The 17,928-nt window shown below is 41.1% G+C and overlaps 1 protein-coding gene across 1 annotated transcript in view; it reads left to right on the forward strand.

Annotated features, from left to right (window-relative positions):
* The window catches only part of CBWD1 (COBW domain containing 1), a 61,919-nt gene that overhangs the window by 24,412 nt on the left and 19,579 nt on the right, over positions 1-17,928 (forward strand). Inside the window, exons 7-11 of the mRNA XM_018571252.1 lie at positions 5,064-5,123; positions 7,558-7,595; positions 13,646-13,692; positions 15,987-16,073; positions 17,096-17,140. Coding sequence (XP_018426754.1) covers positions 5,064-5,123; positions 7,558-7,595; positions 13,646-13,692; positions 15,987-16,073; positions 17,096-17,140 — 277 coding nt within the window. The remainder of the gene's footprint in view (positions 1-5,063; positions 5,124-7,557; positions 7,596-13,645; positions 13,693-15,986; positions 16,074-17,095; positions 17,141-17,928) is intronic.

Here is a 17,928-nt window from a genome sequence, read left to right on the forward strand (position 1 = left end):
GCGAGGTCTGGGCATCTGTTAAAAAGAAGAGTAGGTCGTCTGCATACGCCATTATTTTGTGTTCCGTATCTCCTATCTGGATTCCGTGTATGGATTGGTCTGTCTGCACTAGTCTAATAAATGGTTCCAGGGTCAGGACGAAAAGTGTGGGCGATAGCGGGCAACCTTGACGAGTCCCGTTGGTGATTTGGAAGCTGTCGGACAGGCATCCCATCGTACGTACCCTGGCTTTGGGGCAGGAATAGATAGCATTTATCCAGTGTCTCATGCGGTCTCCCAGTCCTATGTGGCGGAGGACCTGAAACATAAAGTCCCACGCCACCCTATCGAACGCCTTCTCAGCGTCTGTTGACAGCACCAGCGTCTCCATCTCCTTCACTTGTATCCAATGGATGAGAGGCGCAGGTTAGTCAGGCGCTGTTTAAGGAACTTGAGGGTCCTGAGAGGATTTTTTGTTCGAGGTGTCAAGGAGTGGCTCTAGCGGGGCGTTAAAGTCGCCTCCTACAATCAGCATACCTTCTGCAAAATCGGAGAGGAGGGAGAGGAATCTGCTCAGGAACTTGGCATGTTGCTTGTTGGGTGAGTACACTGATGCTATCGTTACCTGGGTCTGGCCTATCATTCCCTTCAGGGCTAGGTAGCGTCCTTCAGGATCTTTGAGTTCAGCCTGGGCTGTGAAAGGTACGTGTCTGTGTATGACAATGGACACGCCTCTAGATTTGTTTGAGGGGATCACCCAGTATTATGGTAATGAAAGTGGCAGATTTAAAAATACTGATATGAAGGTACATTAACATATATAAAAGCTTATTTGAGATTTTAGTGCTTGTGATTAGATGTACTTTAATTGTACATTTAGAGGTGTTTATACTTAAAAGTAAAGAGTAGGTAGTCCTTTTGTCACACAGAAACAATGTATATTGACACTTCAGTTATTTCTCGTTCATCAACCTGACACACATGGCTTCCTAGCCAAATAATTGTCATGCTAAAGTAATCTTCTTTAAAGGATAAGACATTGATTCAGCCCCCATTACCTGCAAACACCATCTAGGCCAAATTGGAAAACGATTAAGCTTTTTGGGAAAGAAATCAATTTGTATCAAGAAACCATCAGATCCTCTGGCCCTTCCTATACCGTGCATGGTTAAGCAGCTCAAGCTGCTGGCAAGTATTACAATGTTGACATAAAGTGATGCTCCGAAAACCAAATCAGATCATGCGAGTAGACAGCTCCTGCTGCCTCAGCGAGCCTTTTTACTACTGCTCCTCATCTGTTTGGACAGCTCTGCCATGCACATGTCTGTGGTGCTTTTCAGAAAGTGTAATAGATCTCTGTGCTGTCATTATTTCTCTCTGTGTGATGTTGCTGCAAAGAGACATGCTAATGTAGGCTATTTAAAAACATAAGGCCCCATTTTATTATTTACAGGAATCTAGAAGAGACAGGTGTCACTCAGAGCTTGGAAAGGGGAGCTTTATTAAATTGTGCTTAAGGCTCAGATGTTTTGTATCAGGCTATCTGTTTTCCTAATGTAAAATGCTGTGTTTTGAAGACAACAATCTTTTATTTCAGTGGAATCATGGCAGAAGTGTTTGTTTACTTCACAAAAATATTATTAAAGGGGATGTATAATATATATATGCAAATGTATCAAATATATATAAATATATAACGCTGTGGGGGTCTAACCAGCCTTGTTAGACACACAGAGCCCTGGTGAGACCCCACAGAGCCCTGGTCTTCTCAGGGGGATGTGGGGTCTCACCAGCACCAGGGCTCTGTAGGGCCTCCCTAGGGGTCCCACCATGGCTTTGTGGGGTCTCACCAGGGTGATGTGGGGTCTCACAAGCACCAGGGCTCCATAGGGTCTCACCAGGGCTTTGTGGGGTCTCACCATGGCTTTGTGGGGTCTCACCAAAGCTCTCTGGGGACTCACCAGGGCTCTGAGTGGATCTCACCAGTGTAGCCGGGCTCTGTGGGGTCTAACCAGCCTTGTTAGACCCCACATACAGCTGGCGAGACCCCACAGAGCCCTGGTTAAACCAGGGCTCTCTAGGTTCTCCACATGGCTCTCTAGGTTCTCCACAGGGCTCTCACCATTGCTGCAGCCTGTGAAGGCTGTCTCTCACCAGGACTGTTCAGGGAGCGTCTCGCAGGTGGGAGCGTGCAGGACCAGCCGCTGCTGACTATGTCTCCGTCCATCTGCCCCTGATGATCCGCCCTCCCAGCCAGATTGAACTCCGCCCTCCCGGCCAAATCGGGATCCTCGCGCAGTGGATGGGAGGGGTGAGGTCTCTTCTCATTGGCTGGTGGGTGGAGCTCCAGAAGACTACCGGCCGAATGGACGGACCGAGAGTCTCAGTTTGACAGCGACAGGGCTGAGAGCTCATAACGTTACCTGGCTTCGAGGTAATGTGCCGGCAGGGCAAACTAGGCGGCCGCGAGGCCCTCGGGAGCGCGGGGCCTAAGGCGACCTCCTAATTAAAGAGCCGCCTCTGTCCAAATATATACACTGCTAAGAGTCTAAAAATTAATACCACTCATGGATATACTGATTCGAGAGAAATGTGTGGGAATGGTCCACTGTTTGGCAAATATAAAAATGAACTGTTCAGAACCCACAAAAGTCTCACCAAACATGTATGAAAAATTATCACAATTTTATTGTACTTCATAATTAAACCAAAATATGACAAACATTGCGTAAACATCTTCTCAAGAAGATTTAAAAATATCCTCAGCATGCCTGTGGAGCCACTATGTGTCATCCAATATGTCATTCTCTGGTCACTGAAGCCTCTCTCCTCTAAGGCTGCAGCATTGAAATGTTGCTCAGCGTCCTCACCCTTATACACTGTGTATAGACCGTAATTAATTACGGCACCTTAGACCGATGCAGTGGAGGGGGAGAGAGGCTTGAAGGACTCGTCTAAGAGCAAGCCGACTTGGAGGATCAGGTAGGTATAACGTTTTTTAGCACCTAGACAAAAATGAGCACTTAGCCCTTGCTGTGTGGGGGTAGCCCCACTGCAAGGGTTAAGAACAATGCTGCCCAGAGTTCTGCTTTAAACTGGGATTTCTAAGAAAAAAATGTCCAGCACTGCATAGATTTTTATACCCCTAGTTAAAATATTTTGTCATTTATGCTAGCAGAAATAGAGGGGGAAGGTTTTGCACCACTGACTCATTGAGGTGGCTTTAAAGCACTGCAGTTGGGAGGAATAAAATTCACTGAGCATTGGTCTAATATTTTACCTACAGTGGTTAGAGCGCACTCCTGTAGGACAAACACAGGTGGGAAATGGATCTGCTGGGGGAAACTAATATTTTACCTGCTGGCAGTAAATGGTAAATATAAAATATTACATATTTACTTGATTAAAAAAAAACATACATTTTTGGCACTGAACATTTATAAAAATATAATGAATCACAATGGGTTACCTTTAAATAGGACAATGTGTTTGCAATAAGCTGATAAATGTTATAAGTGTTATCTGGTGATTTTCAAAAACTGAGCCCTATAAAAGCCTTTTTTTAATGGTTTACAATCTAATGTAAGTGACATGCTATCTATATTAGCAGTAGGAGTCACACTTAAAAGGAACAGATAAAAGATAAATAAAGCTTCCTTGGTAACCAAGTTAGATAATTGTTTGGGGAAATACAAGACCTGTTGTGTGTTGCTTATTTGAGTCATCCTATTTCAAGATTTCTTGTTTGTGTTTTGTGTAGAAATAATTAACAACATGTATAGATTAGAATAATTGATGCAGAATTTACAGGGACAGCCATCACTCACTAGGTGTAGATAGAGATGCTCCAGGTCTAGATAGTCTAGATCAGTGGTTCTCAACGTGTATAACCTCAGGACCCACATTTGTCCTTGGTCATTAAGTCGCAAACAAAATCGCACCACACTGGAACGCACGGCAATGCGGTACCACATGTTCCGGTGCAAGCGATCAAATTGTGGGCGAGAGTAGTGTTTGGGGTGCCATCCAAATGAATGGCAAAGCAAAGCACCTCTCGTATAAGATTGAACAGTATGTGCGATTGCATGTTAGTTTGCGATTAAAACAATGGCAGACACACACAACCACAGACTCAATCTCTCATACTCAGACATTCTAAGACACATACACACTCCCAAAAATTTTTAGGGATTCAGTGTAGGCTGCTGTGCTGTGACAGAGCTCCATCCACAAGTGCAGTGCTTTAACAGCTTCCTTGCACTCTCTGTAGAGGTGCCCGGGAGCCAGAATGTGACGTAATTCCGGTCATGCGAGGGAGCTGTAAGCAATGCACGTATGGATGGAGCTTCCTCACGGCCATACCCACAGCCCACCCCACCTCAAACTGACACTCACCACCAGGCAGCATATTTTGAATAGCTGCTGGGCACAAAAACTGACAGTGCTGCGCGATGGGGGAGGCCAATGAGCCTCTCACCTAGTGCAGTGAAAGGCATGTGGCGACCAACTGAACATGGGGTCACAACCCACCAGTTGAGAACCATAGGTGTAGATGGTCTAGAGGTGTAGATAGGATAGAGGTTCAGGATCAGAGCAGTTTTGGCTCTTTCGAGCGACATCCACTGGAACATAATTCTTTTTTTTTTCTATGGTATGTGCATTTGAATTTAAGGTTGATTGGTGGCAAATTGGGTTTGCCATCAATAGTTAAATTCTGTAAATGTCTCTTTCCTTGTGTTGGGTAAGACATGTTGATTTAAGTGTCCAATCTGCACTTTGAATTTATATACTGCAAAATTAGTTCTGATACCCTGTTTCTCCGAAAATAAGACAGTGTCTTATTTATGTTTTTTGCACGAAATAAGACACTAGGTCTTATTTTCGGGGTAGGTCTTATATTACAGAAATCCCCGAAGATAGCGCTAGGTCTTACTTTCGGGGTAGGTCTTACTTTCGGGGAAACACGGTATATAGAATATTACATTTTGACTTGCAGATTTCTGTTGGTTTGACTGCTGTTTAACCAACACCATTAGAAATGCAGAGGTTTATAATGGTTCAACAACTTTTTTGTTTATTTTAAGGTGCTGTGGCCTCCATGTTTTGGGTTGATGCTGAACTGGGAAGTGACATATACCTGGATGGTAAGCACAGAGTGGAAACGGTGTATACAGATTGAAAAATAATGTAAAATAAATCTACTGTACTCTGAAGGGCTGGAATGCTCTATTGAAACCCTCTCTTTCAGTTTACTAATAATTCACTAATGCAAGATATTTTTAGGTTGCCATTGCTCTGCGCCTGAAAATGCTAGGTGCTAGGTAGATCTTGTAGCACTCCTTACCGGAAATCCCAAAGTGTTGATGGGTGCTAGAAATGACCATGGATGGTGCCGCACACAGTATAACTGAATAAAGATGTCATCAGCACACCAGCACGACAGAATTTAAGTCAGTGCAAATCCATTTATTGATAGATGTCACTCAGAATATCTTGATATGATCAAGATATTCTGCACTGACTTAAATACTGTCGTGCTAGTGTGCTGATGACATCTTTATTCAAAGTTATACCTTGGGGGAGCCACCATTTCCCCCTGCTGCAGCCAGTGTATGGGACACAGCATTGCAGCCCGGTACTCTCTATATGGAATAATGCTCACAAATGGGAGAAGTCATTGATCAGCGCGATCACCTGACCACGCTGACCAATGGAAAGTGCTTCTTATTGCAATATGTGCACGCAGCACTTCTGCATGCAATATGAGGATGCAGGGTATTAAAAGACGCTTCAGGGAGAAAGGGTGAGTGTCTCATCATCCTTAACCCTTTTTCCACAGAGGAGCTCTTAAAAAATATGCAGGTCTCAGGAACCCCCTGTTGAAAATTGTATCTCAATGTTATAGTACATTTGTGTGATTGATAAGTTGTAGACATTATAATAAATACAATCATAAGAAATGTGGTATACTTAGTGTATTCGACACCCAGAGTGGTTCATTTTTTTTAACCATCCTTCTCTACCAAAGGAAATTTGCAGTAATAAACATCAACAAAATAAAAAAAAAATTAAAAAATGAGTAAATAGCATACAGAGTCACACCACTATTGAGTGCAACACAATTAGTTTCAAACAAATATGTTCTTCTGCAGGTGTCTTCCAGGATCTGTTTCAGCCTATAATGTTAAATCAATATTTAAAACAGTGATTGGTTCACTTTTATTATTTACACTGGGTGTTATGTACCAAAGTGTTATTTGTATAAAACATTTGTATTGCTTCACAGTAACCAATCATATTTAAAAATGCACCTGAAAATGTTTGTATTTAACAGTATTGATAGTTTACATTAGGTTACATTAAGAAATGAGACCCTCTTCACTTTTTAAAGCACTAAATCTAAAACATGCTAACTTCCCATCACTCTAATAGTTTTTAAAATACTGATTAAAATTTGTCAGACTCTGCTGATAGTAAAATATGTACAGCATATTTCTGATTAGTGATATGATTTCTACATTACTCTTTAGTGTCCAGAGTTCAAGGATGACCAAGTGAAATTTAACAGCATTAGCAATTGTTAAAGTAACTCCAATTTGCATACATTTTTTTTAAGGCTATGAAGACAAATTGATCACATAATTGGCAATGACTCTGGACTCTCCTTTTGTAAAGTATTATTTGCGTACATTTGCCAGGGAACAATACCTTAAAAATCCTACTTAGCTTCCCCTTCTATTTTATATTTATGAGAATGCTGGGGAGTTAATGTTTACCTTATTTAACCCTGACTGTACTCTACTGGCAGATTTTATTATCCGCTAGATGTGCAGGACTGTTCCTTGTGTGTCCGTGTGTGTGTATGTGTGTGTGTATGTGTGTGTGTGTATATGTGTATATATATATGTGTGTGTGTGTGTATATATATATATATATATATATATATATATATAGTACAGTATATCCTATGTATAATCCTGCTCCAAAAAAACAACTAAAAAGTTAAGAAATATAAAAAAAATATATTTTTATGGTATGCTGTATGAATGGGAACACTTAACAAACCTATAGTGGGGGGTTTCTTGACTGTAAAATGTCTTTATAGCATCACGTGCCTTTCCTGAACCATAAAACCTGCATTTGATGTTTCTGGAAAGAATATGAAGTGACCTAACTAAAGTGCAAAGCACTATAAGGCAAACTCTTATGGCCTATATTTGCCAGGGAGCATTGTTTGAAGTCACTGAACTTGTATTTCACACTTTGGAGTCATCATTTTGGTGCTTCACATGCTGACCAGAACCACCAGCCACTTGTGGGCAAGGCCCAGCAGGGTGAAGCAATACTGTCTTCTTCTAGATAAGTTAAGACTGGGTTATGCTTAAAAACTAATTAAGGGGTGTTCATACTTCAATCAAAACTGAAAAAATATCCTTGGGATGCATGCAAAGAGTATTGCCTATTTTCTTAGGGGGCCTCCAATTAAAAAAATACATTTATTTAGAAGGTCTTCCTTTTTGAGATGCTTATTTGCACTTTAAACTAACTAATATAGGGTCTTTTTTCTGATTTTTACAGGTATTGTATCAGTGGTTGATGCCAAGTATGCTTTGCCGGTATGTTGCATATTGTATTTATGTTAAATGCAGTAGCTGATTGTGTACTCTAAACTTAGAAAGTCAGGATGGTATATGTTCAGAATTCAGAGTATTTTCCGCCTTGTACTGAAAGTGGACACTTCTGTAGAGCAGCGTGAAGCTTTCCCCAATCTGATTGTACTCATTCAAAAAACAGAGGTTGTAGTTCCGTTGGCCTTTCAGTGTTATTGAGCTCCTTGCCAAGTTTCTTATTTATACTTTTTATTAAATATTATTTTACTAGGTTAAATGACTTGTACATCTGGAGCCAAAATGGTTTCTTATGTATTGACTTTGCAGCCTATTGGCTCACTGGATGATAACCATTACAGGTACACTCCTGTCCAGGAGGTACATGTTTGCTTTAAAGCATATCTAAAGCCAAAAACAAAAATGTAATACCGTATATACTCGAGTATAAGCCATCCCGAATATAAGCCGAGGTAAGGCGAGGTAAGTAAGAAGAAACTTGACCAGCTCGAGACGCTGACTCGAGTATAAGCCTAGGGGGGCACTTTTCAGCACAAAAAATGGGCTGAAAAACTCGGCTTATACTCGAGTATATACGGTATGTTGCAGCTTACCGTTCCTTAAATATGGGGGCTGCATTCAAAACGCTTGGGTGTGAATGAGGGCTAAAAAGCATTTTACAGCTAACAAACACATTTAAACTTTCCTTGGAAAGTTGATTCATTTAGGGATATGCAACACAAATTGAAAAAAGTTGCGTAGTGCAGATTTTAAGAAGTAGAGTGTGGGAAGCTCTCTGGGTTCTTGCTACAGTTTATCACATAGAACAAGATTAAGGTAAACTAAATAGACTTTCTGACTGTATTGTTATTCTCAATAAAAGCTCAATGCCAGTCATTTGTTTCCTGTTAAATAGTTTTGGCTAGAGTGGAGAAGGGTTACATTTGTTTTAGTCCTTTTGTGTGGAGTTTCCCTTACTTCCTGTGCGGTCATCAGGACCAGAAATAAGCAGTTTCTCCAGTGGAGGCACAGACAGCAATAAAAGTACTTTTAATTCTATGTGGTAATGGCACAGGAAGTGGGTGGAAGTTCCTCACTGAGGCCACAGGCCACAATAAATAAAAACTGACAAAGGTTTCTTCTTACACTATCCCAATAAAAAAAAAAATGAAGGAAGCTATGCTAATACAAATCTTCAAAGCTTTTGCTTTGTGGCAAGAGCGTACACTAGGATTCACAATATGTATGTAAAACTCCCATAATAGCATAAAATGTTTTTTTTTTTGTGTTTAGGTACTGTACCTTTCCTGAGCAGTTAGATCCAACTATACTTTATAGTGATTATTGCCATTGTTCTTTTATGTGTTTACTGGATAGGACTTAAAAGAGAACTACCAAACCTTTTAAAAAAGAATAACCTTTTTATCCCATAGTTCTCTTAACTATGCATTGGGAAGCCGACTCCATGCTCCCTCATCACCAGGTGACGAGGAAGCATGGAGCAGGACTCTGGCGAATCGGAAAGCCTGGGGGGGAGGGAGGTAAACTCGCCGCCCAGCTTCCTGATTGGCCAACTTCTCAACCAATCAGAAAGCTGGGCGGCGAGTCATTACAGGCTGCTGGGCTTCCTGATTGGCCAGGAAGGCAGCTCCATGCTCCCTGGATATTAGGGAACATGGAGCCGGCTTCTCGGCCAATCAGGATGCTGGGCATCATGTAATAATTTGCTGCCTGGCTTTCTGATACTGGAAGTTCTGGTATCAGGATAAGCATCGGGAGCATTTGGGCAAGTATGAGTACTCACCCAAATACTCAGGATCCGCACCGATACTAGTGCACCCCCAAAATAAATATATATAATATATACACATACAGTATGTGTGTGTGTGTGTGTGTGTATACATATATTTGTATTTTTTTACTATCTTTTGGGGGAAGGTGTTGGAGGTGGATACGGGTCTGGAAGTGGGGGGGCAGGTGATCTTGTCCAGGGACCAATAAGTATTCAAGATGGCCCCGCAATAAGTGGCCAAGCACAATTCAGCAGGAAAAATTATGCAGCCACTCACTGAGGTCTCGGCCACGAGGACCTAGCAAACAGCCGCCTGATTAGAGACCCGCCTCTCGCTCTGGTGTTCCTGACGTGCAGTCAATGTGTTGGAAGAGAAGGAGGAGTCCCATTGCACACCCTCTTCCAACTCAGTTAACTTCTGTACCCTCTGCATTCCTCTTCCTACACTGTTCACCTCTGCACTCCTGTCAAGCAGCGTAGAAGGGGGGGGGGGGTGCAGATGTGAGAAGCATTAGTAAAAGGTTGCAGGGGGTGCAGAGGTGGGCAATGTAGGAACAGGGATGCAGGGGGTGTCGAGGTAAACGGTGTAGGAAGAGGGATGCTGGGGGTACAGAGGTGGACACTGTAGGAAGAGGGATGCTGGGGGCGCAGAGGTGAACATTGTAGGAAGAGGGGTGCAGAGGTATGTAGTGTAGGAATAGGGATGCAAGGGGTGCAGAGGTGGGCAGTGTAGGAAGAGGGATGCAGGGTGTGCAGAGCTGGGCAGTGTAGGAAGAGGGATGCAGGGTGTGAAGAGGTGGGTAGTGTAGAAAGGGGGGTGCAGAGGTGGGCATTGTAGGAAGAGTGGTGCAGAGGTGGGCAGTGTAGGAAGAGGGATACAGGGGGTGCAGAGCTGGACATTGTAGGAAGAGGGATGCAGGGCGTGCAGAAGTGGGCAGTGTAGGAAGAGGGATGCAGGGGGTGCAGGAATGTATATGCGGTTGGGGCTTGTATGTGGGCGGAGCACAAGGGGGCCCCATACTCTCGTATTGCCCGGGGGCCCCATGTGTTGTCAGTCCGCCCCTGGCCCTCCCGTGACATAAAGACCAGTACATACCAAGCTATTGCCCGCGATATACTGAGAGCGCTGCAGCCGGGACGCATCCCGACAATACTGTTGAGATCCACCCAGCTGGCTGATTGACAGCGGGCTCTGCCTATCTAGAGGCAGAGCCAGCTGTGCCTGGCCCCTCCGTTCCTCCAGTCAGCGCTGGAGGATCAAAGAGGGGAGCGGGGGAATGATGTGTTCGCTCACTTCCCGATCAATAGAGCTGACGTGTGACAGTTTCAATGTCACACATCTGCTCTAACTATGACGATGAGTGTAAATCACTCACCTCATAGTTTTCCTTTAAAGTCTCTCTTATTGGATAGAGTAGTGAGAGTTAAAACCACTGTCAGTGCCTCTGTGTCGCATTAGGGAGATTTCCCTTTACTTTCTGTACTGTAGACTCAACAGGAAGTGAGAGGTTATCTTTCCAATATGAGGGAACCCCTCTTAGACAGTAGTCACAGAAACATATATCCCCATTGGAAGCTTCTCCCTCTATTCCTGTTCAGGTGGCAACTCAAACTTTTAGGCTTTATCCCTACTTTCATTTCGTGTGACATTGGTGATCAGGATAATTAAAGAGAGTGAATCTATTTGAAGGAGACACAGACAGAAATACATACCTGACAGTAAAAAAAACCCCACATTCTAATTACATGAAAGTGGGCATCTCCCCCTTTACTGATAAACCTGATCAATTCAGTATTCCCTCTCTATCAACTTACATAGGTTTGATAAAATTTGGGTTCCTTGGTCTAATTCACTACTTACAGTATTGTCCCAGATGGTTAGTACTAGGAAACTGTATTCATCTGATTGTATAAATGTGCATTTATTGTTTAGCTTGAACTAACCACATTTGCTGTTGACTCCACTCTGTATATCCCAAAGGATACAAGTTTGTATTTTTTGATATAGTTTATTTTATGTATACATGTATGTATATTATTTGTTTAAAATAAACTCCATTAAGAAGCTTCATTTTAAAAACTGTCAATGCTTTTCTAACCCCTCACTACTCTATCTAAATTTTAAATAAAGCTTTCGCCTTTAGCTACATTAGATACTTTAATTTCTGGAGGAACTGACACACACTACCTTGGGTATCAATAATAATAAGTTCTGGAAAACTACTGAAACATTAACTTTTATTATAAATGTCATTCAGAACCATTTGTCTAAAGAAAGGATTTATTTCTGTTTAATTTTGCCATTTTTTCCTTAGTTCCCATGTATATGCAAAATTTTGCCCTTTTTTCCTTAGTTCCCATGTTTCCTTCATCTAAACCTCAACCGCTTTTTAAATACATTTTCTTTGTCATTTCTGTGACATGGAAAACAAAATAATTCTTATGGCTGTTTGGTAAATAATGACATACTGAAAAACAATATAAATAGCAAATAAGTTTCAAAAGTTGAACATCTTTGTCAGCCGCTAAAACCCTTCAGATTCTATAATGATCCATCAGCACCAGAACGAAAGCCTGTCATCATAGTAGTTGACTTGAAAGCCCTTCTGTGATAGACAGAAGTAACTTTTCACTTACCTGCAGTAGATTTGCTTGCTTGTCCAATTCCCTTGCCTATAAGCCTTGACCTCAATAGCCGAATATTGCTGGGTTTGTTTCTGGCTAATACAGGCAGTGACAGTAGAACAAAAGGCAGCAATTTAAAGAGTGTCATGCTTCACGGACTTCGATCAGCATAGGTCACTGAAAGCAACGCTGTTCTATGGCCACACTGCTAAATTGAAACTGAAGTGGTAATTGATATCATGGCCCATCACGCTAATGGGATTGTCACCCAGGAATCAGATTTTTTTTTTTCTTCTTATAGATGAATAATTGGACAGAATGACGTGACAGTTGTCTTCTCGCTTGTCCTGAAATGTCTGTTCATAACATATACAATTTTTTCACTTCAGTGGATAAATACCACAGAATCATTTACACAGAGCAGTTTTTTTTTTTTGCCAGTAGGTAAAAAGTATGGATAAAATAGGAATCTTAGACAAATCTGTTACAATTTTTGGAAATGTTGGTGTTAATGAGATGTTACCCAGTTGGAACATACTTTGCTGTTACACATGTAGTGGTGCGCAGGTTACTTGCCTAAGTCTACTTAACATTTATAGCCTGATTGCATATTTCTTTCCTTGATTAGACCCATGTTGGGTTTAGCTGGAAGGGTTTGTGGTGTGGTTTCATGGTCAATCTCTTTAATCTGTATCTGAACAATGCGATTTTAGGTGTTGGCACTGTTTTTGTTTAGCTATTGGGGTGTGAGATGTCCCCCTTTTATTGCTCAGTACTTTGTATTCTGTACCCCTCTATTAGAAAAGCATATTCAAGGTTTTTTTTGTTTTTCCATGTTTTTTAAGATTGGATGCAGCGCTGTTTGGCTGACAATTTTCCGCCCGATTCCTTCCATTTTTCAATCTATCTTTGCTCTTTAAATTGTCCTGTCTGCCATCTTCCGTCCGACATCCTTTGATTGAAAATCAAAGGAGCCAGGTGGAAAAGTGTCGGCTGAAAAGCACCTGCATCCAATCAGATGCAGCCACTATTCAGGTATTTAGACAGCCAGCAGGGCCTAAGGTGAAAAACTGTAGCCGTAGCAGGAAATTCCTCCATCCTTCCTGCATAGCATGTGTGAAGGAAACTGTTAGACTTTTTCCGTTGAGTCCGCGGAACAAAAACAAATTTAGTGTACACCCAGCTGGAGTGCTGATTACTGAGTGCGCTGGGTCTAATGGTCTTATCTACACAACTGCTGTTACAGAAAAGTACAGGTAATGCCACTGCCAATTAAGAGTGATTACCAAATGGAACCCTGTGTGATCTTTTCCTAACCGCTTCATTGTGACCATATCTGTAATGATTATGCATACTATCATTCTTCTACATGCCACTTAACCATCTCCAAATTTACATGGATGTAAAATTGTCCTTTAATGGACTTACTTTTCTAAAATACAGAATGTAGTTTATGGTGATAGTCAGACCAGCACATTAACACACATGGCTTACAGCAGAAGCTAGACAAAAGCAGGAGAATCATCTATCCTGTTGATGCAATTCCGATAACAATGAAAATAATGTAACACTGCCAAAAAATGTAATATGTGTAATCTGATGACGCAACATTTGTGTAATTTAGAGTTTTTGTTTTATTTAGCATCTAACAGAAGAAAAACCTGATGACCTTATTAATGAAGCTGCAAGGTAAAGCATTGTCTATTGTTACATACTGCTTTTCTTGTGAATTCTGTTGTTGGCAGCATGTTTTAATAGAATGTTATGATGCATTTAGTATAAAAACATTTTTTCTATATTGTTTTTTTGAGGAACACAGGAATGTTGAAATTCTAGGGATATGTGGCTTTTTCTGCTTCCTTAAGGAGGTTTTTAAGAGGATCATCATATCCTCAGCAGTGCTTTGAAGACTGTACCCAGACCTAGTTGGATCGAACATTGAAGTGTCTGCTTGGAATGTGACCTTCGCCCACTGGGCTCTGCTTGACATTAGTGTACTGTGTTAGTAAGCCGCAGAATGCTCTTTAGTCCAGAGCCATGGCACAACCTCTGGTGTGACCCACTGTCTGAAAACGCACTCTGTTAGTAGGGCCCTGGATGGGGCAAAGGCAGATTTAAGTCTTTCTCCCATGTGATTTAATGTAGGGAGCCCATCGCACAACTGACTGTTATCTACATTTTTGTTTTCCTGTGGCCGCTGAAAGGCCCGGTTGATGGTGTCGCAGAAGGAAACATGCGAGAACAGGAAGTCACCAGTACACCGTCTTCACGTCCAGAATGCCCTTAATGACCTCTTATAATAAACCTTTTTTGTAAGGTATATATCCACTTTTACCAGTGGGTAATTGTTTCCCTACTCTGTTGGATTTCTCTTTTAGTATGAATGCTCAGGTTTCATCCTGTAGCTTCTATACTGGCCCCTAAACCATGTATCTGGCTCATTCGCCTCCCTTTTGGATTCTTTGTACCCTAGTATATTTATTTATTAATTATTACAGGTATTTATATAGCACCGGCAATTTATGCAGCACTTTACATAGTGTACATTCACATCAATCCCTGCCCTCAAGGAGCTTATAATCTAAGGTCCCTATCTCACATGCATGCATACATACAGGAACAATTTAGACAGGAGCCACTTATCCTCCCAACGTGTCTTTGGAGTGTGGGAGAAAACCGGAGTACCAGGAGGAAACTCAAGCAAGCACAGGAGAACTTGCAAACTCCTTGCAGACAGTGATCTGACCGGGATACGAACCAGGGACCCCACGTGATGCAAGGGAGAAGCGCTAACCACTATGCCACTGTGCTGCACTTATTATTTAGGCTCCTCATACTCTAGGACATATGCCCTCCCATGTTTCCTGGAGCCTTCCTTACACCTTTTTTGCACAATGTACAAGTCTACTGATTTTAGTATCATTGCACTTCTTGTGGTGTTTATCCCCAAGTAGAAAGTCAATAACCGCCAACTTTCCTGTATATGGATGTGTTCATATTGAGCTTCCCATATAACACTGACCATTACCCCCGCACCAGTGCTTCTTCTCTTCTTCCCTCCTAAAAACTGACAGTGTCCCACATACTGACATTTTCTGTATATTACTTTAGAGATGGTACCATCCCATTTTTTCTTTCTGAGATTGTGGAATTCATGAGAACTCCATTTTCATTAATCCCTCCATATTATTCTGTTTCTAATTTTGATTTGGTAGGAGGATTTGGAAAAAAGTGGCCTACATCTACTCATTTCCACAATGGTTTCTGGACAGGCTGGGAATTATCACTTTTCCCTTCCTTCATCTTAAAAAGGTTCTTCTGAATAGTTGTATGCATTTTCCTACTCTTGGATCTGCTTCGATGGCATAGTCAAGTCACCTTCCCAAGTTGTAATGAAATCTCTATCTGGTCCAGTGTTTTAAAATAACCCTGCAGCACTTAGTGTGTGCAATGCTCTTTTTTTCAGACTGCTTTTGGACATCCCATATCTCCAGGAATTTAAACATTCCTGTGCCCCCTTAATGAACGATACAAAACAAAAAAAAGAATTTTATACTTACCTTAAAATCTTTTTTTTGTTTTTCTCAACACAGATCCTGTTGCTCTGTGTTGTTAGCTTTATGTACTACTTGCTCACAAAACTGAGGCATGACAATTGAGGGTGGGGTCATTAGGGGGCTGGCTTAACATTTTTTTTTGTTTGCCATTGTCAAAACTTCCTGTATATGGCAGTATAACCTACTATATGGCAGTATAACCTACTATGTCCAAGAATTTTTACATTCCTGTGTCCCTCAGTGGAGAATGTATTATTATTTTTCTGCTTGTTGGTTTAGACCAGTGTGATGCATTTCTAAACCTGACAATAAATTCCATATGAAAGAAGATTTTTGAAGTATAAACTTCTGTGTGAACCATGTCCGAATGTTGTGTGTCTGCTACTTTTTCCACTCCTGCTTAATAAAACTGTTTTCACCTGGCAGACAGGTTGCACTAGCTGATGTGATACTCATCAATAAAACTGATTTAGTTTCCGCTGAAGACCTGGATGCAGTACACTCAGTTGTCAGGTAAATGTATTCACTGTGTATTCATGCTTTGTCCAAGTGTTAATGTGCACCTGTGCTTCTACATATTAAACAACAATAACATATGAAAAGCAGGCACTTAAGGATGTATGCACAGGTAGGTTTGGAAAGCACCATGCGATCTCTGAAACCTGCAATCCAATATGGCTTCAGTCCCTGAAGTTGTACTAGGGCTTGCTCCATCATGCCCATCAGTAATAAATGAATAATAAAAGGTGGTTGAAGGTGAGCCAGAGCTTGACTGCAGGCACTGCGACCATTATTTGGGAAATTGAACTCTGAATTTCAGAGCTTGTGGGGTGCAGTTTAATCTATCTGAAAGCACATGTAGGCAGGCATAAGTCACCTCTAAGTAACTGTACTTCATGTCATCTAGCAGTTTAGAATGTGAACACAGGTTCGCGTAAAGGCCATTTTTAACCAACTTGCCTTGTGTATGGGCAGAAAAATATATAACAGTGCAGTAGCTGGGACATTGCCAGTTTGTGCACCCTCAAGACTGCTAGTTGCCTGGGTCAGTAAACATTTATAATACAGAATACCACCTATTTTTGTCTGCCACACAGTAAATGAAATTCAGCATGGTGACAAAAAACACAACGTCAAATGTGGGTTTTTTTGGTTTGCAAACAATTGGGGCCTTGCTTTGAGCCTGTGATTAGTATAGCGACCTTTAGACTAGCCATAGACAAGAGATTGCTATTGTTCAATATCTCTAATAATGAATAAAAAAATATTGTACTGTATGTCTCTGGGCAACTTCTGCAGAAAGCTTTGTCTCCTAACTAATCCATTGTTTGGTTGGGGAATACATTTTGTATAAGTAATTTTCCCAGACAGTTTCTATTCTTTCCCTATAAGTTTGTCACAAAATGAGTGCATCAACATGCACTTTTGGCTAAAACTATTGTACCTGTATAATTCTATTTCTCAACTCAACTGATATATGTGATCTTCTATAACCTATGTCTGCTGATATTTCCACGTCTGTCTGTATGTTATAGATCCATAAATGGACTTGTCAAAATTCTGGAAACGCAAAAATCAAGGTTTGATTGTGCAATGCCTGAATCTATTAAACTGTGAACTAGCCAAATTAATTTTTGATAAGAAATATTCGTGTTTCTCTTAGTAACAATTATTAGTTTTTGTTATAAATTATTAAAAAGGTACTAAAGTGGACCTTTACCCCCTCTGACTAAAAATCACATCAGTATACAGCTCTGCGTACAGATATGAAATCATCTTACATTCAATCTCTAAACAAACATATTTTTATTTTACTTACAATTTCTTTTTATCTACTTCCTGGTCCACTTTGGCACAAATTATGTAATTGTGCCCAAGAATTGCATCCTGGGAAGGTTACATCACCAGAGCATTGCTGGGAAATCTTATCTGTAACCTAAGGAGATCTTAGGGCATTTTCCTCCCCTGGGTTGATGTGCATGGTCATATGTCTAGTCACATGTGCCAGAGTTCCAGGAAGTAAAGGGGAAAGGGAGATCCAATAACTTGCCCTTAGTTATGGCCACTGTTAGAAGCCTGGGAAGAAAAGAAAAATAAGGTATGCAAAGAATACAAAGCCGGCAATTATCTAGAAGTATGTGTTTGTAGATTGTTATTAGTAAACATTTCTAAAGGTGCCTTTGTTGGCCCTGGCATTTCTGAGTGTAGATCTAGTTGTTGCAAAGGTATTTTTCCATAAAAATGACCATGAATTTGCAGCATTGTTTATGCCCACTAGGTGGCACTGCATAGGCAGTCTATATTTGGGCATTGTTCTCCAATGTAACTAGGGGAATAGCAGGGCTCACACATACCATATATATATATA

This window comes from Nanorana parkeri, unplaced genomic scaffold (genome assembly GCF_000935625.1).
Source record: "Nanorana parkeri isolate BGI_ZX_2015 unplaced genomic scaffold, ASM93562v1 scaffold1713, whole genome shotgun sequence".
Lineage (NCBI taxonomy): Eukaryota > Metazoa > Chordata > Amphibia > Anura > Dicroglossidae > Nanorana > Nanorana parkeri.